Source organism: Sinohyriopsis cumingii, chromosome 9 (genome assembly GCF_028554795.1).
Source record: "Sinohyriopsis cumingii isolate HCF-2022 chromosome 9, ASM2855479v2, whole genome shotgun sequence".
In the NCBI taxonomy this organism is placed as follows: domain Eukaryota; kingdom Metazoa; phylum Mollusca; class Bivalvia; order Unionida; family Unionidae; genus Sinohyriopsis; species Sinohyriopsis cumingii.
In genome coordinates, this window is record NC_142969.1 from 39,422,758 (window position 1) to 39,446,911 (window position 24,154).

The 24,154-nt window shown below is 34.0% G+C and overlaps 1 protein-coding gene across 1 annotated transcript in view; it reads left to right on the forward strand.

The window, feature by feature from the left end:
• The window catches only part of LOC149791597 (CLIP-associating protein 1-A-like), a 131,667-nt gene that overhangs the window by 6,907 nt on the left and 100,606 nt on the right, over nt 1-24,154 (forward strand). The window contains exons 3-4 of the mRNA XM_089969457.1: nt 18,979-19,057; nt 21,925-21,968. Of these exons, the coding sequence (XP_089825583.1) occupies nt 18,979-19,057; nt 21,925-21,968 (123 nt within the window). The remainder of the gene's footprint in view (nt 1-18,978; nt 19,058-21,924; nt 21,969-24,154) is intronic.

Sequence of the window (24,154 nt, forward strand, 5' to 3'; positions counted from 1 at the left end):
TTGGGAACCAATGGATTAGATGTTAGTAGATGTGCTCAGTTTAGTCTAAAAAATTAGCCGTAATTATATTTTTATCTCTTTTTTCCTTGAGCTAGATTGAACCACATAATGCATTGATGATTCAAGTAAAACGAAAACATTTGAGTAAGTTTTCCTTTTAAAGAGGAGGGTGGAAAGTTAGAAAAAATACTTTTGGTGCTAAATAAAGTACATGATCCTTCAAGGGACAAGTTAAAAAGTCAAATTATGGACCCTTGTCAGAAGTATAACAACTAAAATAACTGTCCAGAACTTTTGACATCTTAGTGGTCAAGGAAATTGTAGGAAACTGCTGCTGATTCAAAGCACATGCTAATGAAAGTAAATATTTATTGCAAAAATTAACTCCAGAACACATGCACCAGAGATAAACAAGCAACAGATAATTGTAGATAACGTGTATTTGCACTCATTTGTTTTCTTTTTCTTCTTCTAAATTACTCCATTTTTTGATCTGGTTGGAGCCATTGGATTCCATGTTTTTCTTGAATGAACACTAGCATTGTATTGGAATAATGAAGTTGTTTGGGGTGGCATGGAATCAAGACACTGTGATGTGAAATGGGTTTTGGGGGGCATGTTGTGGCAAAATGACAGACATGAGGGTGAATATCCAAATTTTCCTCTTTGCATGCACAGACAAAGGATTTGCTTTTTGTAGGTCTGGAAAACTATCAATTACTTATCTTATGAAGATCATCTTTTATCAAAAACTACCTTTTTTCTACTGATAAAAACACATGACTTATGAATGTGGAGCATTACTATTTCTGTTCTCTATAATTAGTGCTTATTTCTACATGATTAATAATGAGTTTACTTTCTTGGCATTGCTAGTTAAATATATAGAGCAGTAGCTAGCCACATGAATATTTGACAATGTGCTAAACTAGGTGATTAGGCAATTTTAAGAGTGTCAGAGATAGTGTTGTTCTTTTTTGTGCCTAAAAGGAACACGTATTTACAGTTTAAATTCAGTTTAGTTAAAAAAAATTGGTAGTTGCTGGTTCTGTTGATGTACAGAGTGGATTTTTTCTGCAATTTTGACACATCCGTTGTACTACGTAGTGAACAAATTACAAACTATAGCCTTTACTGATTGAATAAAAAATTATGTGGCTTTCTAACATGAATTTTGTTTTTCACATCAATTGTGCAATGTTGCAAAAATGAAACTAGGTTCCCAGAATACTAGTCCATTCAGATAATTGTGAAATACACAGTAAGTACATTGAGTTGAAGGCACAGATACAGACAGTAAGAGATGTTAAGAGTGGAGATGTATGTCAGAATTATTGAGAATTCCACACCTGTACATGCAGAAATTGTGAAATTGTTACAGCTCATCTGAGCTGCGAGCCCAGCTGCAGTGGAATGTGAATGAGGGTTCAGTCACATGGACAGTGTAAAGAGAAACTGTTTAAAGCATGATCCACGACTTTAAATGCATAGAAAATGTAAAGAGAAGCTGTTTAATGTGGGACCCATGACTTTAAATGCATAGAAAATGTAAAGAGAAACTGTTTAATGTGGGACCCATGACTTTAAATGCATAGAAAATATAAAGAGAAACTGTTTAATGTGGGACCCATGACTTTAAATGCATAGAAAATATAAAGAGAAACTGTTTATTGTGGGACCCATGACTTTGAATGCATAGAAAATGTAAAGAGAAATACATAGAAAATGTAAAGAGAAACTGTTTAATGTGGGACCCTTGACTTTAAATGCATAGAAAATGTAAAGAGAAACTGTTTATTGTGGGACCCATGACTTTAAAATACATAGAAAATGTAAAGAGAAACTGTTTATTGTGGGACCCATGACTTTGAATGCATAGAAAATGTAAAGAGAAACTGTTTATTGTGGGACTCATGACTTTAAATGCATAGAAAATATAAAGAGAAACTGTTTAATGTGGGACCCATGACTTTAAAATACATAGAAAATGTAAAGAGAAACTGTTTATTGTGGGACCCATGACTTTAAATGCATAGAAAATATAAAGAGAAACTGTTTAATGTGGGACCCATGACTTTAAAATACATAGAAAATGTAAAGAGAAACTGTTTATTGTGGGACCCATGACTTTAAATGCATAGAAAATGTAAAGAGAAACTGTTTATTATGGGACCCATGACTTTAAATGCATAGAAAATATAAAGAGAAACTGTTTATTGTGGGACCCATGACTTTGAATGCATAGAAAATGTAAAGAGAAATACATAGAAAATGTAAAGAGAAACTGTTTATTGTGGGACCCATGACTTTAAAATACATAGAAAATGTAAAGAGAAACTGTTTATTGTGGGACCCATGACTTTGAATGCATAGAAAATGTAAAGAGAAACTGTTTATTGTGGGACTCATGACTTTAAATGCATAGAAAATATAAAGAGAAACTGTTTAATGTGGGACCCATGACTTTAAAATACATAGAAAATGTAAAGAGAAACTGTTTATTGTGGGACCCATGACTTTAAATGCATAGAAAATATAAAGAGAAACTGTTTAATGTGGGACCCATGACTTTAAAATACATAGAAAATGTAAAGAGAAACTGTTTATTGTGGGACCCATGACTTTAAATGCATAGAAAATGTAAAGAGAAACTGTTTATTATGGGACCCATGACTTTAAATGCATAGAAAATATAAAGAGAAACTGTTTATTGTGGGACCCATGACTTTGAATGCATAGAAAATGTAAAGAGAAATACATAGAAAATGTAAAGAGAAACTGTTTATTGTGGGACCCATGACTTTAAAATACATAGAAAATGTAAAGAGAAACTGTTTATTGTGGGACCCATGACTTTAAATGCATAGAAAATGTAAAGAGAAACTGTTTCATGTGCGACCTGTGACTTTAAATGCCTAGAAAATGTAAAGAGATGCTGTTTAATATGGGACCCGTGACTTTAAATGCCTAGAAAATGTAAAGAGAAACTGTTGGGACCCATACCTTTATATGCATATGAACTTCTACTCAGTCAATACAGTCTAGAAGGGGGAAATTAATAGGGCAATTAAACACATGTCAACATTAGACTTTTTAGAAATACACTGCGTTAAGTGAAGTGAAATCAAATATGAGAAAACAAAGTAAAGCAAAAGCTATTTTGGTACAGAGTACTTCATGTAGTCTAGATCAGGATCTGGAAAAGTACACTTTAATAATTTGAATGAATTCATTTCAAATAAAAAGCATAGTAGACATGGCTACAGTTTTGTTTCTTCCATTAGTTTAAATCATTTCCTATTTGTTTGTTTTAATTTAAATTATAGGAATTTCATTGTTGTGGTAAAATAATAGTAAAAGATAGGATCCTTTGGGCCAAATGCAATATTTGAATCAGTGCAAATGATTTTTCTAAAGCTACTTTCCTAAAGCCTGTGCCTGAAAAAGAATTCTTTGAGGTTTTGTTAAAATTGTTCTTTTTTTTAAATATTTTTATTTGCTACTATTTTCATAAAACCTTGAATGATGTTTCCATGCTGTCTTTGGATGACTCAGTACAAAGCTAAAACAACTCGTTTGGTGACATGCTTGTTCACCCTTTGAAATTTGGTCATGGTTCAATTTAACACCACTGGTTTGTATGTGGTCTTGACTGGCAAGTCCTGTCCTTGTTTTTCATTTCATCTGTCTCTAAGGCCAAGGGAGCTTATGTCTGCATAGTTACCTCTTTGGAGTCTGTGTGTGTATGATTTGGATGTTTAATGTATCTTTAACAATTTTTCAGTCATATGGCTATGTTGAGAGATAGCAACAAGCCTTTGAACTGTATAGGCTTTGGAACTGAAGCTTGTTCAACTGTACAAGTAGCAAATAAGGTCTGTGTTCAATTTTTAAACCTTTCAGTTGAACATAATGTTTACTGTTGATGCATGTTTCAAATACTGAACTTTTAAATACATTTTACAGCTTTACAGGAGGAGTTTATGATATTTTGTAACACCTTAATGAAAACTGGTCAAACTTAGGGTAAAAAAAATCATCTGACTTACTGAGATGGTCTCATCAGGGTTGGCAGGTCTGGCAAGATCTACTTCTACTAAATCCATGATCTTGCATCAGATTGGTTGAGTTTGTTTCCTCTTTGGAAGCAACATTTCTGATTTGATTTTGAGCAGACTGGAAATGTTGGCTTCTATAATTTGAAAATTACATGTTATAAAAAAATTCGAAACTGTGTACTTTAGATAAAACTCTTTAATTCACTGCAGCATCACCTCATCAACCCAAACCTTCCCTTGCACACATATGATCCAACCTTTCTGTGCATGAATAGTTTTTAGATCCCTCATGCCATGAAAAATTATCACTGGAGTCACCGCATCTCCTGCTGCAGTCCGTTACGGATCACTGCCATCTCACCTCCGTCTGCGTGGGTTTGAGTCTCCGATTTGGCCAATGTGGGTATGTGAGGAAGCTTCCCAGTAGCTTCTCGTGGGTTGGTGTTTTTTCTGGGCTTTTCCTGGGTTCTTCCTCCACCATTAATACTGGCCGACATGTATAGCCTATCGTGTGCTGAAAAATGGCATTAAACCCTACAACAACAAAAAAATCCTTCTGCAGAAACTGCAAGGACTGAAGTTAGATATATATATATTTTTTTGCATCCATCATGTGAATTCTCGGACTTTTTAAACTGACTTCTTATTGACTCCTCATCCATGCATATGTACACAGGAGTTATCTCTGAAATCATCTTCTCTTCTGTCCTTCACAAATTTATTGAATGATTTTATTTTCTCTTCCAAATATTCTGGGAGATACAGGGTCATTGATATCCATGCACGTAACACTAGATTGTATTGCTTGAAAAAACTTATAATTGTTTCAGTTTATTTTCCAAATTTCCATGAATACTGGTAAAAAGGAACCAGAGTTGGTTCTGTATGTTGGCAGACTTTGTATACATGGATATATCTTGTCTTGTTTGCTTTTGTTGGAAAAGGCGGAGATAAAAATGAAAATTTTATTCATAAAAGACTCTGATGCTGAGTATAGTTTTTAAAAAATGGACAGATTGTAATTGTTAGTAAATAGGAAAAGTAAAAAAAAATACTATGTACATTTAGCTAGTTGCATTCCAGAGTGGGAATGGGAAGCTAGTACAGTCTCAGTCATGATTTAAATTAAATCTAAAGCTCAGTTTTACAGGGGGAACTCAAGATAAATTCATTCATAAGGTAGGTCATTGCCTTGTGATCTTATTTTTTTATAGGTTAAAGAAATGCCAGCAGGCTATTTTATAGTTGAATTGAATTGTTATTAACCCTCACTATAGGAATTCACTTCCACTGAAGTATGTCCTCAAATATTATTCCAGAATTTTCACACAGGGATAGGTGTGGTTCAGATTTTATAGTATGTATCAACAAACATTTGAGTGATAAATTAAGATAAATTTTGCAGCTCTTTGTCTTCATTGCTGGCACAGAGATTGGAGCATTAGACAGCATTAAATGCAGAGACAGTACCACTGCATATGGGTAGTATTTTTATAAGGCCACAAAAAATGTGTGGTTCCAGTAACCTGATCTACCCATACTTAATGGGTTTGATTCTGTCCCTTTTTTTGGGGTGGGGGGATAGGCATTGAACTAAAAAATAGATGTGAAGTGTTTTGCATTTCACATTCTCGCCAGTTTTTAATGGGGATTCAGAAAGTTGCAAGTCCTGGAGAGAACACTGCAGTTTTAAACTCGACCAATATGGAGAGCATTAAATCTGGGATTATTTTTTTTTTTTAAATTTCAAAACAAATTGTTGTAATTGCTCTGGTTTAGTATTACATGTATTTACCTAAGATATATGGGTTTGGGAGAGGGCCAAAGTTTGCAAATTACTTTGTGCAAGAAGATGTATTGTGATGTGTAAAGTACATAGTTTTTGCCTTTCTTGCAATGGTGCATATGTACATTTGCCATCAAACAGACATGATAAATTAATTGTTGTTGCAGACTGGCTAGGATTTGTTACATGCACTGTGCCAAAAGCTAGGATATGTAGCATGTGCTGCTGCAGCCAGTTATTGTATGTGCTGTAATAACTATACTCAGGTGCATCCTGATGTATGCAGAAATGACAAATTGCCCAGCACCAATTACATGTAACTACCAACAGCTGTCTTTATGTTGTGTTTTATTTTAATTAAGTGGACAGCAGACCAATTTCAAACTGAGCTATATGTCCAATGTTGTATACTGTAATGTGCTTGCCTAATGGTCTGTTTAGCTGTAAATGACATATACCTGAATCTGCCATCACATAATATGCCTGGAGATTGTATTATATTGTTTTGGTGTACTAATTAATTCTAACAGCATAGACCCAGATCTGCTGGTGCTTTAATCAATGGTAGGTCTGGATCTATGCAGTTAAAGTTGGATCCAAATTATATGCCAGTGAGTATGGAATTACACTGGAAGTCTAAGCTTATAGCATTATCATCCACACAATTCACTGATGGTTCCATAGCTAGCTTTTGTATACATATACCATATACTAATTCAAATTGACCTCTGCAAGAACAAACTTAAAGACCTAATAATGTTCCCTACCTTAAATATTTACAGCATGTTTTTATGTTTTCTAATTTCATGGTGTTTGTTTTCGGTAATAATATCATATGTTTTTTATGTTATAGGTGTTGTCTAATGTTGTAAAGCGCTTAGAGCTTCTAAAGATTAGGCGCTATACAAAGTCATCATTGTTATTATTATTAAAATTATTTGATGAAAATGTTCTACCCCTTAATCATCTCCACACTTTAATAATAATGATACTACTACTACTACTACTACTACTACTACTAATAATAATAATAACAACAACAACAATACCTCAGTAGCAACTATGGTCTGAATATACCTCCCCATTTGTTTGTACCCCCTACAAAATATATATATAAAAAACCAAAACACAAGTGAGACAAAATATGCACAGAACTTAGTTCATTTATTGATTTTCAAGACTGATTATGCCCAGGGGGGACCTAACACCATTATCATCTCTGTTTCATTCTAAACGGAATTTTTCTGTGTAAAGGATGACCCTGCTCGCTGGTCATTTCCAGTTTCTGGACAAGTCCATTTTCAGCAAAGGGGTGTATGAACGACTACACATGTATGTACATAGAAGGAAAATACTACATCATGCTTCTGATATTTACAATGTCGAATCAAGCAAAGGAAAGAATGAACTATAAATTTGCCTTTCATGTGGATATAATTCCAAACTCTCAACATTATGATAATTTACAGAATTATCTGGCAGTTACCAAATAGGATGAGCTAAGCCACTATATTATCTGAGGAAAATAGACTCATCCATAGTGTACACAATATGGCGCTGTGTTAGTATGAACAGTCTGTTAAGTATGAAACGCGCAGAGGATGCCAGTGTAAGGGCCACTCGGGTCACAGTCGGGTTAGAAATTATAAATCAGTGGATGAATTGAGTAAGTTCTGTGCACTTTTTATCATATCAGAGATTTCCGTTATTGAAATCAGAGAGGGGTACAACAAACAGGGAAGCATATTCTGACTATAATCTCCATGCGGCCATCTACTATTGATGCATTGTGCAAGTTCAGTATAACTGAAATGATGTACACAAATCCACATGACAGACATATATAAACAACTGGTGCATATACAAACTAATGATCAAATTTAATGTTATTAATTTGCTTTGCAATAACATGCAGGACAACAAAATAAAATGAATTGTATGACATATATATCAATATGTTTTAATGTGCCATTAAATATGATTATATATACATGATAATAGTGCAACCTGAAACGGGTTTTGTATGCAACTAATGTAGTTGATATACAGCTGCATGTATAATAACAATATGTAAAACAGAGTGTTATATAGTGGACAAATCTTCATACTGAAATACAGGGATGGTCAGCCAACCAGAAACACACACACATTTTGTTGTTTTACCTTATTGAAACTTTAGGCAACAACTACATCCAAGGCTGCCCTTTTGAACATAGAATATAATATTTCATGTCTGATCTAGCTAGATAAAAAAAAGGATACAAAACATTTAGATAAGTCTCTTGCACATGATCACATACTTTCTTAAAGCATGGTTTTTGACATGTTATCGTGGAGTGAATTCCAAATGACATCCCTGTTGTAGTGGAGTGAATTCCAAATGACATCCCGGGAATACTGGAGGCTACATTTAAATTATTCAGTATTTGATATGAAGATTTTCACATTTCTATATCTGATCGACTATTTGAGAACTGTATATACCAGTACTTGCTTTTATGTCAAGATAAACAAATGTAGACTGCACAGACAGATCTGCCATCACTTAATGCGTTAGAATATCTGGGTCTGTTCAGTTTGTTAAGAGTAATCTGTAGAACAATCAGCTTAGACTCTGATCTGCCATCACATAATGTGCTACCAGATCTGGGTCTATGAATTTTTAAATGTAATCAGTAGAACAAACATAGACCCTGATCTTTGATCGCCAAGTGTGCAACCAGATCTGGTCTGTGCAGTTTTCTAAGGAGCAATCAGTAGAACAAACAATATAGATCCTGACCTGATGGCCCATTATGCTAATTGGAGTAGACTTATAAGCAAGTATATACATTACTAATTCTTGAAACGATTCAGTCATGCATGTACAATAGGCATACCCTACATTTATAAATTTATTAACAATAGCAACCTTGTGAAAATCAATTTGATATTTAATTTTTTGCTATTTCACTTCTCTGAACAGTGATATTTGGTGTGTCAAAAGGCAGGTTTACATTTTTCCATTTCTTGTGTCTTATTTGTTTTGCTCTACTGCAATATTCTTTTAAACCTAATCAGTTGCAGATATAGATGTTAGCATGGGATATTGTGCTATTCTTCCTCTTGTCTGTTGATTCATCTGTTACATAACCTCTTCACCTGATTGATGGAAATTCACAAAACTTTATTGTTATGTTTCACTTTGGGTAATGACCTACAAAAGGAGTTGTCATTAGGGGCCCTGGATGGCTGAGTGGTGTAAAGTTCCCGTCTTCACGATCACTGACATTTCACCTCTGTCTTCATCTGTTTGAGTTTTTGCTAGGCCAGTGTGGGTATGTGAGAAAGTTTGCCAGTAGCTTCAGGGTTTTTCCTGGGTATTCCATCATCAAAAATACTGTCTGCTATATATCGCTTTTCAGTTGCTAAGAAATGGCGAAAACCCCACAATGAAAGCCAGACCTGCCTTTATGTTCTTTGGGTGGTCACAGGTCAGAATCACAAAAACTCTAGTTACAATTACATTCTGAATATTACTTTATGGACAGACTTTATATATGCAGTCATAGCAGAAAGACTTATGATAAACATGTTGGTGTGTTGGATTTTGTATTAGGATCTGTTTTGTGGCAGAGGAGATAACAGTATTTGGATGGGGTATAGAGCAGCATTCTTGAATGTATAACAAATAGCATTGTGACTAACAATGGTAAACAATTTCAATTAAGCCACGTAGCATAGCTATTTATTTTAAATTAGTGTTTTTCTTCTGGAAACAAAATTATGGCTAATGAATTTGTGAAAATTTCATGAAAGTTGATCAAAATGTATTGCAGTTACAAGTGTAAAGAACTTAAAATAGTTTTTGTTGCTTAAAGGTGAATGATTTAGGTTTTTGTTTAAAGTTTTATTAAAAAAATCTTTCATACCTGAAAACCCGATATTCATTGTTAAAAATTTACGTTTTATTTTTTAAATGAATAATTGAGTTTAAAAGTTTAATTATCACAAAAATAAGTGCAGGCATTACACACCTGAGATGTATGCAAAAGTGATGTATTACTAGAATAAAGAATTCATAAGGTTTAGATTATAGTGTAAGGAATATGCAATAGATTAAGAAATAGTGATCATGTGGAAATGTAAGGAATTGAGATGACTAATGCTACACTGTGTGATCATCAAGACATCAAAGATATAAAAGGAAAATAGGTGATGACGGTTAGTAGAAATGATAGTGAAAATACTGTGCATTTAAATGCTGGAGTACAATGCCCAAGAATTTATTACCTTCTGCTCATAAAATTAGGCATTGAGAAAATGAGTACTCTTTTTCAAAGATATTGACAACAACTTTTCTAAAGTTATCTGCAGTTCTTTAAATAGTACCTGGGAGACCATTTTAACACATTGTATTGAATACTATTCAATATTCACTGCTCTTATTTCTCCACCTATCTGTTAAGCAAATGTTGAATCTAGATATGTTTGTAGTTCAATATTTTTCCTTCATCTTTCTCACTCACTCGTTTGTGCACAGATTTACCCCCGATGATTGCCTGAATAGTCGTTTTAAATACTTTGTGATGATTACATACAATGGTTATAATGAACATTAGGGTCAGCTTGGAAATCTGTTAATAATACTTCCTGTTTATACAGTATAATTTGGTAGATTACAGCATTTTTCTTCATGCTGTTGTTGTTGTTCTTCTAGGGTTTAACGCCATTTTTCAGCACAAGATAGGCTATACATGGCGGCCGGTATAACTGGTGGAAGAAGAACCCAGGAAAACCCAGGGAAGAACCACCGACCCACGAGAAGCTACTGGCAGGCTTTCCCACATACCCACGTCTTTATACTTTAACATATTTTAATAATCCTAATGTACATGTTCTAGGAATAGTCCTTTTTCTGTTTTTTTTTTCTTCTTTAAATCTCAGTTTATGAACATATACTGTACAAAATCCTCTAATTTACATGTTATGACCATGTAGTCTATACACATTTGAATTGTGTCTCATCAGCATCTTCTAGTGTAACATCACACAACAGCAAACTGCTATTTTCAGGAGTGGTAATAGAGTCGATATTTTTCAACAGTAAAACTCATCATTGTTGTTTATTGTATATTTTTATATTTGGCTGGCGTAAATTTTACTAAATATTTTGTTAAAATCTACACATAATATTTTTAAAAAATGATTTTAAAGAAATAATTGCCATTTGAAATGTCTGTTTGACCCATTCACCTGGACAACCTCTTCTCTGGTCATCAAACAATGTATGTAAATATGCAACATTGACACCATTGTGATCACTTTGATGATTGATTTTGGCATTCCTTAAAATGTTTGTCATGCAACAGTTGATTGTTAAATTGTATATCAATCTACATTGATTATTGTTATAAGTTTGGTATGTTTCATCAATTTTCATCTGATTTTACTAACAACAGAATGTAATTCTTAAAATGAAGTAAAATCTTCTAAATTCAGTCTTAGATTGGATGGACTAGTCTCTGCTGCTGAGTAATTGTGGTGATCTGATTTGATAATTCACCAAACAACTTTGGTTTTTGGTGGTGTTTATTGGCACATTCTTTTGCACATTGTTTATTGGCACATTGTTTTACCGTTGCAATGGATTTAACTGACAGGTCAGGTGAGGTAAATCTACACCTTCAGTAGCTTGCTCAGTTCAAGGCTAGCTGCTGTATCTTGTGATACATACTAAAATGACAACAAAGTAAACAAAAATGAGCACAATAAAATTTGAGAAGAAATCATAAAATGAAAGATATTAAAATTCAGAGAAAAATATGTATAGCTTTAAAGTAATGAGCATCATCAAGGGAAATAATGTTAATTTATTACTGTTTCCTGATTTTGATGATGTCAAAGAACATTTGTATGCACAACATTTAAATGATGCTTAATTAGCGAAAAGTGAGAACCATCTATCAAAATGTAATTTGGGGATTTAAAGAAAATTTAAATTGTCAGATCTGTTCAAAATCTAACCTTTGATTAACTTTAATTTATCCAGGTTGTGTGCGAATATGTATTAAATTTTTTAAATATGTATTTTCACTAAAGTCATAAGACATTGCCAGTAATTTGTCTTAAAAAAGATCTTTAATTGAAAAAAATATTTATCTTTGTCTATGAGATCATCACATCTCGGGTAGTTTGAATGTATCTCCCCAATGTGTTTTGAATTTAAATATCTAAAAAATATAATTTATGGATTTTGTTTAAAATTTCAAGGCTGTTAATGACTACTTTTCTTCTGCCACCATACTTACACTTAGACTTCGTTGACACTTTAATCTTGGATGTCATTGCTTGGATTATATACTAGCTGTCAACAGGCATAATTTTGTTGTGGGAGATGTTTAACCTAGATAAGTTGTCTTCAATACAAAGTAGTTTTTATTGCTAGATCATTATCCAACAAAAAGCCTGGAGTTAGTTCTACCTAGGTATTCAGTTCATATCATTTCATGCATGTTCTGTGCTTGAACTATCTGATACAGAATACACAGGGTTAACCTTCATTATTTGTTGTTTGCAGGAAACCTTGGTTGATTGATGTATTTTGTTCCATTATATTTCTGTCAGTATGTAGACATGCATGTATATAGGTATGGATGGAGGGAGGGGGGATTTTATATGACCATCATTTAAATGGTTCTTGGTACATTGCTGAACTTAACATTCTTGGGTTGTAACATGTCTTTATTTGAATATGAAATGGACTTGTATACATGTCACAATAAAAATATTTGCTGATATGTGGGCCAGATGCAGTTCACAGTCAAAACAAACAAAGCAGAAGTGACTAGCCATAAACTCATTGTTTTGGGTACAATTTGTTTATCTGACAGTCAAATTTATGTGATAATTCTTAATGCCACAGATAAGTGGGATTACTATCATTAATCTGTATGCATACCATGAGGTAATTTTACTCATCATTTTGAAATTGAATGAGATGTCCTGCAGTTATTGTTGGGCACTGTTCGATTTTGTTTTAGACTTGCTATTGTTTCAGGAACCTGGGTTGTTGTTGACATGCCCTTTGGAAGGATTATTTGAGGAATCTGGGTTGTGCTTGTTTGCTATTGCTTTCAAATGATTATTTCAGGACCCTGTGTTGTACTTGTTTGCTATTACTGACATACTCTTTGGAAGGATGTAGATAGGCAATGATTACATAGAAAGCAAACTTTCGATTACTTTTGTTATTTTTGATTTTATTAAAGGATTCCTTGACATATGTCAAAAAAATTGTACTCTGATTTAAATAGTGTGAGTGTGCTTTGTTTGCTTTATATGTAATGCATTGTCAATAATAATTATTCATTTTTGGGAAAAAGTGGTGAACGATGGGATTTTCTAATGAATACAAAATTAGCTGATTACAGTGATTAAAAATAAATACTTCTGAAAAGAGCAAGAAATAATTGTATTGCTTCTGTTGCATGAGATAAGACCATAGACAACACAGCTTGTCTAAAGCCTCATCATTTAGGGATGTTATGGCATTTTCCTTAATGGTTATCACTAGCAAAACATAATGGATGCTGTACATTATTGGCATGCAAACCTACTGTTAAGAATACTTGTACCTCTCTGACCCTGTGTCAGCCTTTATTCCACATACAGACACAGACTTGTGTACCTCTCTGACATTGTGTCAGTCTTTAAGCCAGGTATAGACACAGAGACTTATACCCCTCTGACCCCGTGTCAGCCTTTATTCCAGGTATAGACTCAGAAACTTGTACCTCTCTGACCTTGTGTCAGTCTTTAGACCAGGTATAGACACAGTGACTTATACCCCTCTTACCCTGTGTCTGTCAGCCTTTATTCCAGGTATAGACTCAGACTTGTACCTCTCTGACCTTGTGTCAGACTTTAGACCAGGTATAGACACAGTGACTTATACCCCTCTTACCCTATGTCAGCCTTTATTCCAGGAATAGAAACAGCAACTTGTAGCCTTCTGACCCTGCATCAGCCTTCCGTTTATGAAACCAGAACCACACATATTTTTTTGACACACACAGACACAGACACACACTGTTCAAATTTATAGGAAAAAAATGATAGTCCCCTTTCTTTTTAACATTCCTGAGAATGGTCTCCCTCTAATGAGAGCTACATTGTTTAGTATGTTAAAAAGAGGATTTTAACCTTTTTTATTCTGCTTACAAGAGGCCATATTATGATGATGGAAGGGTGAGAGGCAATTTTATTTTTCATGGGAAAAATAGGGTAAAATAGTAGATAGAAGATTTTTTTAAAAGAATCCATCATCCAACACAGTTTCCAAAATCTCTTGAAAATTTTGGTTTTAAAAATACCAGAAATAATACTAGGTTCTTTATACTGTTTGCAGAAAACAAGGTGCAATCAGAATGAAAGCTACTTAAGCCAATTAATCAATTCACCTATTGTGTCAATATTTTTTCCCCTCCTAAACACATTATTCACCTTTGGGAGAGAATGATCTGATTTAAACATGTTTAGACCCACTATGTATTGTGATTCATCCTGAGCAAACAGAGCCACACACATATATCAAACCATATAGCACTTATAAATTCCTTTCCTTTTTTTGTTGTTGTTCTGTTTCTTTTTATTTTTTTCTTTGGATGTTCATATAAACCGGTTATAGTAATTTATAACGAAAATAATTATTTTCCACCTAAAGCTATTTTGTTAAGCCTGCCTCGGTGGAAGTTTGACAGTGAGTACTGGGGATCTATATGCATGTCTGTACATTCATCTGTCTGTCTGTCCACAACCAACTTTTGGTTAATTGTTAAAGTAGTTTATGTTACTCTCAGTGTTAAAATGTTTTCTTTCTAGCGCAATAAACATAGCACCTGACAAAAATAATCTTTTGTCCTGATTAACTTTGTGTCGATACAATTACACAAATGTTATATTTGTTTTACTTGTATTGTACTAGTGATACTAGCAGATGTTGTTCTGTACCAAGGCGAGTAAGTACCTAGTCCAAGAAGACGCCACACTAGCTGATGTGGGTTGATCTGAGGGGTGGGAATCAAACTCACACACATCCAGTCACAAGCCTGAGGTCTTAATTACAGAACCACTGCAGCAAGAAGAAAGTATTGCAAAATTTGTTTCTGGAGTACACACAAGGGACATCAACATTTTGTATTCTTCATGGAAATATATCTGATGTAAAGAGGTGAAATGTACAAATAAGCATAGGAAACAGGTTCATAATAATTATTTTTGATGTGCATTTGTCCTGTTTATGAAGGTGTTCATTGAGGCAGGTTTCATGGTTAATGTGTGTGTGTGTGCATGTGTGTGTATATATGTATATATATTACTGAAGTCTCTTGGTTATTTCATCTCACCCTGTATTTTGAAACAATTGTGACCCGTGCTTTGTAATAGGAAATATTTGCTTGAACTGCATTTTGTGAGAAGTACTACATAGATAAAACATCAGACTCATGTTAGGACTGTCACGACTTATATCCAAAGTAAAGGTCCCAGAAGTTTAAAAAATTCTATCCTATATTTTCCATTTTTTAAATATTTTTTGTACCTTTCATTGTAACAGCATCTTTATCTCACATCTCCTAAACTGCTGTATGAACATTCACCAAACTTTGTACTCGTTTTGCTTACGGGGTTGCCATTTGCAAAAGTGATACATCAATGGCCCCTACCAATGGGAGGGGTGAAGAGTCAGGTATACACAAGTTTCAGTTACAATGACATTTAAAGTATTTTCTGACCAAACTTTATACATGTAGTCATTGCAGGAAGAGACAACATATATTTGATATTTTTTCATTATGACCTATTGTTACTGTCTGGTCTGGAGCTGGGGCACAGGTATTGAGGGTGGCTTTTAATATGCAATTAAAAGCCTTTTGATTTGTGATGGCAAGTAATTGCAGTTGCTCTCTTTTCGTTTTGACATGTAAGACATTGTGTCACACTTTTTTACCACATCATGTATCATATGAAAAGTTGAGAGAATGCTGATGAGTGAGGAAGCCAGCAGTATTCGTTTTAAATAAGACAGTGATGGAGTAGAAAGCAAGAATTCTGACTTTGGTACAGCTTCCCTCATGAGTTATATTTGTTATCCTCTATTCATTTATAATCTTTGCACTAATGATACTGCTGGCCTTTTGTTTTAGCCTTCTGTTCATCTCAGGCATTGACAGTTTAAGAGAGTTGGTATGCAAGATGTGGATATGTCTCTGGTATCTCATTTTGCATTTTTGCTTGCCATGGTTCTGATATGTTAATATATGTGTTATAGGAGAATACAAGTTTCAAACAATAACATCCAACACAAAGTATATTCCCAGCCAAGTTTTAATGCTAGGGCTCAAGATGACTGCACTTTACAGAGAACAATTTGGTAGTTTTACACCAGGGTAATATTTTATCAAAACTGTGATGACAAATGCAGACTCCAACTCCTATGGGTCAGAATCTTTATCAATATCAGATGTGAACTAGGTAGTATTTGTTTCTAACATTACCATATCTGACCACTTAAAATCCTTTAAACTAAAACTACCATATACACCACTGTCTCTTGTCTTAATGATAATCAATATTTATACAATAAATTGGAGGGAAATGTTAAGCATTAATATGACGGCAACAATCTACATAGAGAAACCATGGCTAACGAAGACGTTTATTTTGGGGGTATTCACTTGTAAGTGTAGTATTTTGCATGGGGTTGAATTTCTAAAATAAAAAATGAATTCTTACATTTTACCTGTGGGATTTTATATTATTCAAAGAAAAATCCTGGAAAGCTTATGTTCAGCATAAAACAGCTTTGCTTAAACATTCTGTAAGAACCAGATGCTCTAGGTATCTAGTGCCTATTGGGGTTGTCAAATTTGCCAGAGAAAACTTCGATCACAAGATGTTGAAAGACTATTAAATTATTAATATCTATTCCCATATATACCTCTTATGCTTATGAAGATTATCTACTTATCATACTTCTATGAATAGCTGGAAACTCTGTGTAGAAAGCGAAGCATGTGACCTATGAATGGGGACAGGCTTTAACACACATGTGATTCTACTTGAGGCAAGACAAAATACCATTTTGGTTATTTATGTCCAGTACAAAAACCAGCAGAACCAGTCTTGCATGTACTGGAACTATTCCAGAAATCATTGCAACCAATGCAATGATGGCTGAGTAATGGGATTAAGGCTGGCATGTATACAGAATCAACTGTTAATTGATTTCTTTATTGGCATAATCTGGACAGTTTAGGCCAAATGCAGATGGTTTTTGAGGTATTGTAATTAATATAGGGATCAGATGTGGTTATGACTTGAGTAAGTATTTAGATTTTATTAAATGGTCTTGTTTAAGTGCTGTTGCTTTGTTCAAGATGTTAAACATTAAAGTTTAATGAATAATAATTGACCTCTCCAATGCTCATGCTTACATTAGTGTTATGCCACACTCTATCAACATATTAAGCAGCACCTATGAGCAGCATATAGTTTAAAGAAAAGCTATATGAAGCAAGACACACATCAGATGTTATTGAACATAAACACTCTTGATACACTCCAGACCTGCCAACTCTTATGATTTTACGAAAATTACCCTTAAAATTCAGACTTGTGGCATATAAGCAAAAACTATGGAAGAATGATCGTCTCCAAAAAAATCCTGATAATTGATTCATCTTATTCTATGTTTTATTTGGATCCAGATTTCATATTAGAATTAGTGAAACTAGGTAGGGAACCAGACTAACTTTACAGCAGCACCCCAGATGCTTTAAACTGTACCTGTTTGTTCATGTGAAGTGTCTGTATGATCAAACTCTTGATTATGTAATTTTTTTTAAACATGGTGTCCCGAAAGTGATACAGGTTTAAGGCAAAATGGAAAATAAGCCTCTAGAAAGTGTTAATAATCAACACAGAAGAATAAAAAGGAATATTCAGATTCTTATGAGTAAAAGATGGAAAGGACACAGTTGTGTTTACTGGACATCACGTGCCAATTTGAGTACATCTTGTGGTGGGATATATGATTACTGTTGTCATATGAAATGGAAAAAGAATTTCCAAGAATTACATCAAGTTGAGAATAGCAACATGCCATTGAGTTGCATAGGGTTTGGAACTAAAGTTTATGCAACTGTACTAGTGGTAAGTAAGGTCTACGCTTACTTTACAAACTTTTCAGTTGAACATAATGTTATCGTCACTGCGCCAAACTTTTAATTATGTTTTCCAGCTTTAAATAGCAGTTATTGATATTTTTTTCACTTTACTGAAAACCGGTCAGTCTTATGGGAAAAAATCAGCTGCCTTACTTAGATGGTGTTGGCAGATCTGCCACTGAGTATGGAGGACATCGAATGAGCAATTAGACAATGGCTGACCTCATGACCTGGAGGAAAACGTTTTATGTGAAATATGTTCAGTTCAAATTGATTTTGTTTTTATCCTTTCATATTTTGAAGTACAGCAGTTGCAACATTGTGCGACAAATAATAGTAAAAACAAAAATAGGGTAATTTTGGTCATGTAGAAATTGGAGTCAGGGCTTATGATTTTTTTTTAAAGTCACCAGCCCGGGGCCAGTGTCTGAAAAAAAATTCTTTGAGCACTACACAAGCAGATGAATTACAAGTTGGTGAAGGGGCCCCGAGTGGTCTAAAGCGCTATCCGTTACGGATCACTGCCATCTCACCTCTGTCTGCGTGGGTTCGAGCTCGGATTTAGCCAATGTGGGTATGTGAGAAAGCTTGCCAGTAGCTTCTCGTGGGTCGGTGGTTCTTTCTGGTGTTTTCCCGGGTTCTTCCTCCATCATTAATACTGGCCGCCATGTATAGCCTATCGTCTGCTGAAAAATGGCGTTAAACCCTACAACAACAACAAGTTGGTGAAATTTTGTGAAAGCTGTGGAGCATAACCATTGCACTCGAGTTAAAGGTTTTGAGAATAAAATATTTTGATGTATTTTATATGTATGTTATGAATCACTACTATATCTTTTAAATAATTTTCTGGTACAGTAAATCAGTCAGGGATGTTTCATGTATTTAACATCATTTTCCAGTTTAGAATTTCTTTATTTTGTTTCAGATTTCCATCAATGGCCTGGAGGTGCTATGTTTACTGGTGGATCGTATGGGAGAGGATTTCAAACCACATATCAACAACTGTAAGTATTCAGTAGTCTAAATTGTGAGATTTGTAGGATGCTGTCAATATTCAAGTAATAAGACCAAGCATAATTTTAAGCTAGTTACTAACTTTGACAACATTTGGAAAATAACCATATGCATTCGTGCAGCACCCAGTCCCAGTTTTTCAACAATTTTATAGGTAGACCACCTGTATTTATCATCTGAGAATAACTGTATATTGATTGATTAACATTTTAATTCTGTTTATTGTACAGCAGTGATTGTATGGTCTTTGAAGGACTTTGATAGTTTGGGGAAAATGAGGTAGCATTTTCAAGGCCTTGAAAGTTTGGGAAAATCGAGCATATTACCCTGAGGTCTTTAAAAGTCTTTGAAAATTGAAATAAACGCAAACTTTTTAATTTCTTTCCATAATCACAAATAAAATTGTCCAAGGTTGTTAGATTTGGATGTATAGTCTGACTATACCAACCCGTTTTTTTTTTTACCTCCCCACCGATTTCAATAATGGAAACCTTTAATGTGATAAAAAGTGCAAGTCAATTCATTCACTGATTTATAATTTCTAACCAGACTGAGTAGAGTGGTCCTAACACCGTCATTATCTGTGCGTTTTATGCTTAAAAGAAGTTTTCAGCATAGTAGACGGACATGCTTGAGATTCATTTCCAGTTCCTGGACATGTCCACTTTCAGCAAAGGGTGTGTGCACAACTAAAGTTCTGTGCACTTTTTATCACATTAAACGTTTTTGTTATTGAAATTGGCAGGGGGGTACAAAGAAATGGGGATGTATAGTCAGACTTCGTATAGCGATTTCAATAGGATGTCCCACGAGCACACAGAATCTCACAACCGTCATTTTCAAATATTGTAGAAGAAAAATATTAAACTAAGGTCTTATACTGGTTGTATAAAAAAAATTAGAAAAAACGAAAGAGCACAATATTTTCTATATTTTTTCCAAGACCAACTTAGAAGTTTTGTTGTGACTACCAAGTTGACATGTGCTCTCTCACGTATGGAGCATACAAAGCAGGGAACCAGACTACTCTGCTTGATGAATCAGACTGGCCAAGTTTCTTGTAGTTGTTCAAGAAATAAATATGTTAAGAATTATATGTTCTTTCTGGTTTTTACAAAAGGTATCAGACTTTCATTTAGTATAATTAAAATTTTGTACAACAACATTACAAAGGAGTTTGTTGTTGATATCACAGGACTATTGGGTTTCCGATGTCTTTGTTTGAGATTTGTGATGTAATGTGACTATTAATGCAGGTTTCATCTATGCTGAGTTTTGTCTAGCCTGTCAGCAGATTAAAGACATAACTATTATAATACTTGCCATTTTTGAGAAAATAAATATTTTTCCTAACGATATCATGCAGGTACAAGTCAATATAACCTCACTTAAATTTGCTAGGCCCACTGGTAAGCTATCTTACGATGGCAGCAGATTCCCAATTTTTTATATGTAATTGCTCTGAACCCACACTCCATCTAAAAGTCCAAATGTGAAAAATGGGGTTGGAATATTCGGCGGAAACCTGGATTTGAAAAATTTTGAATCTCTGAGCTGAACTGTGGTGCGAAACTATTTTACAGTGACATGTGGTTTGAAGTATTGGTTAGCAGATCTTAAACAGAATGCAGGAGCAATGGGAAATTGTCTCCCTTTTATTATATATTAGGAAACGATAAGAGCCCATGTTTGGGGACTGGTTTATTGAACTACAAGAAGACAAGTTGATTTTACAGAAAATTCAGTCCTTGTTTATACAACAATATATAGTTTTGAAGGTCTTTTGTACAAATTTCAAAACCGCTCCGATGGCCTGGTGGTTAGAGCGTCCGGTCGTGGGTTCAATCCCCAGCTGAGTCATACCAAAGACTTACAAAAATGGTACTAACAGCTGCCTCGCATGGCACTCAGCATTAAGAGTTAGTGTTAGGACTGGTTGGCCTTGTGTCAGGATAATGTGGCTGGGTGGGACATCATGCTACATGTCTGCGAAATGATACCCCAGTGCTCGACATCACTATAAACTGTGACCCTGCAGACATAATAGCGATATGACTGAAAAATTGTTAAAGCTATGTTAAAGAAATCAAAATCTAAATGAAAATTTATATCACTCCTTTGTAAATGTCTTTAAATGATGGAATTTTTAATCAAATCATCTTAATAGAATTTAGGTTGGTTGAAAAATCTTGTTTGGAATTTTATTGGCACACATAATTTCAGGGTTAAACTTTTTTTGTAACAAGATAAGATTCTAAAACTTTGCATTTATTGGGGTTTTTTCATACTGTGATAAGAAATGTTTACTTTGTATAACATGCACACATATTGCTCTAGAATTCTTTGGAATTAAAGGTTTGAAAGGAGACAATAATTTATGCTCATTATTTTTGTTTCCATGTATAGCAACATAATGCAGGTCAGCAAAGTATAGTTGGAATTTGTATTCTGTACATTGAAATGGCTTTAAATATGAATTTATGGGAATATAGTCAAATTTGTTTCATGTGACTCATTTTGTGGTTTTGTACATGATCATCTTTTCTGACATGTATGTTTTGGAGAGTCTTGAAAGAGAAACATCTTCAGATTTGGAAAATGCATGTTTTAATATCCAAACAGTTCTTTAATTCCATTCAATAATGGTCATATGTTGAAAAAATTAATTTCATCCTGTAAGAAACCTGGAAAAGACCTGAAAATTTATATTTACAAAAGCGTGGGAACCATGTCTTCAGTTCATCAGTTCGTCCAGCTGGCATAGAAATTACATTATCTGTATATATCTAATATATAAATGTGTGATCAAATGTTTACCTCTGACATATAATAAATGTTGATACAAATTTCATTACAGTGTTGACTGTGGTGGTAGATCGTCTTGGAGATGCCAAAGACCAGGTATGGATGAAGCTCTCGGTACATTTGTAATTGTTAGGTCCCGGCTTGATGAAGTTTGCAGGGCCCAATCTGTCTGTCCATCTGTAGGCCAGCAATTTTGTTTCTGCAAGATTAATTAGGAATTGTTGTCACATATATTGATGACACCTCAAAAGTGTTTGATTTCCATCTTCTCTATTAGCATTTATTAGAGATATAGCCCCTGATTACTGCTTCTTTCTGATTCAATTTCCACAGCATAATAACTTTTCTAAGGTTTGCTGGATTTCAACCAAATAGGCATATGGCTTTATATTGCAGAATCAGTATATGCTTAAAAATATAATGAAAATCAACATTTTCTTGGTGGAAATGAATTTGTCCATGATTTTTTTTTATCACTGGCCAAAAACAGGGGTGATAGTGACTCACAGTGGAACAATCAAATTTTGTTTGTCCAGCTGGAAAGTCACAAAAATATAATTATGTAATATTGGACTTCCACTACATCACATTTAACTTAACTGTCAACTGAGATACAGTAGATGGTGCAGTGCTCTTTTTATTTTGTGGATGATGCCAGCTAACATGTGTGTATAGTGACAGATGATAGATAAATTTCTGAGCAAAAATAACCACCATGAAAACAACTACGTACTTCACAAAATATAAAAGGTTTAATAATGTAGAGATTTACTGTATCTGAAAAAGGCATACATTCTGCGCTTAAACAAACAAAAGAAAAAAAATTGCACATAAGTATCGGTGGATTCATATGAGAAGAAAGAAGATGCTGAAGCCTAGAGATGTCAGAATTTTGGGAAATTTCTACTGGGTACCCGTCGGTCCTGACAATCAGTTACCGAGGTACATGATCCAAGGGAAATTGCATTAAATGTGAACCTGAACTGCTTTGTTGTATGTTCACACATACTAACCCCCAGGAGAGGTATAAGCATAATTTATTACTAATTGGCAGAAAATATAAACGGATCATAAAAAGAGCAATCTCTGTATAACGTGCCATAATTACAGAAAACTATGAAAAACGTACATATTTATTTTATTTAACGTACATTTTTTGTTGTACTTACCTTGATCTGCTGTTAATTTTTTATACAAATTGGCTAAACCCATGTTGATTAGTAGTTAACACATGAGTATAGACACAGAAGAAATTGATCAATTATATATGCATAACATTCACTTTAACTAGTCTACATGTCTACAGTAACAGTAACGAATAATAAAAGTAAAGCCCAGAAATTATGTTTGTAAATATGTCTTGGGTTTCACATTAATAAATAAAGAGTCCAGTAAACAAATACTTGAACAGCTAACAGTCACAGACTTGAGGCAAAAATGGCCTTAGTTCAGCTGGATATTTATATTGTGCTTTCTTTTATTTGAATTGTAGTATGTATTTAAATATTATTTGTTCGAATATTTCTTAATCAGTACTTACTGTTGCTGTCGATGAAAGGTATTTACCTAGTTAATGTCATCAGGAACTTGAAACAATCGCATTAAAGTTGCGAGAAAAACGGTACATGAACCATGGACTGGCACAAAGTTAGGACAGTTTAGCTTTAAATATCAGAGTTGATTCTTAAACAGGTCGTGTGAGAAAGGAGAGAAGAGTCCTCACTTGTATTATTGTAAATTGTAAGCAACCATACGAGCCTCTGTGATGATGAATAAATGTGCACGTGACATGAGCCTCAAACTGTAATCGTTATTATTTGTCTTGATCAGAACTTGGAATACTTTTTTTTTTTAACAGGTATCTGGTTGTTCATTTTATTACCCATGTTATTATTAACGGGTGGATAACCAATTACCTGGGTACCCATTGGCATCTTTACTGAAAAAGAATGTTACATAATTGCATGAACTAATTATTTGTTAAAATAAGGAATAGAACACGTACATGCCACCCATTACACTTTTGGTGTAATCATTATGCTTTTTTCCCCACCAAATTATATTTTCTTCTAAATTGTATAAGGATTACGCTTTCTGCTACATTAAAAAATAAAATAAAAATAAAGCAATAAAAAGATGTTTTGTCGTTTTAATTATCATCTTGTTAATTTCACTTATATAAATTTGAGAATATTCTTAAAAAGGTAACTGCTGCATAAGAATAGCATAAGATCACTTATTTGCTATTTATAGCACCTGTGTTTGACCCCAAGAAAACAGAC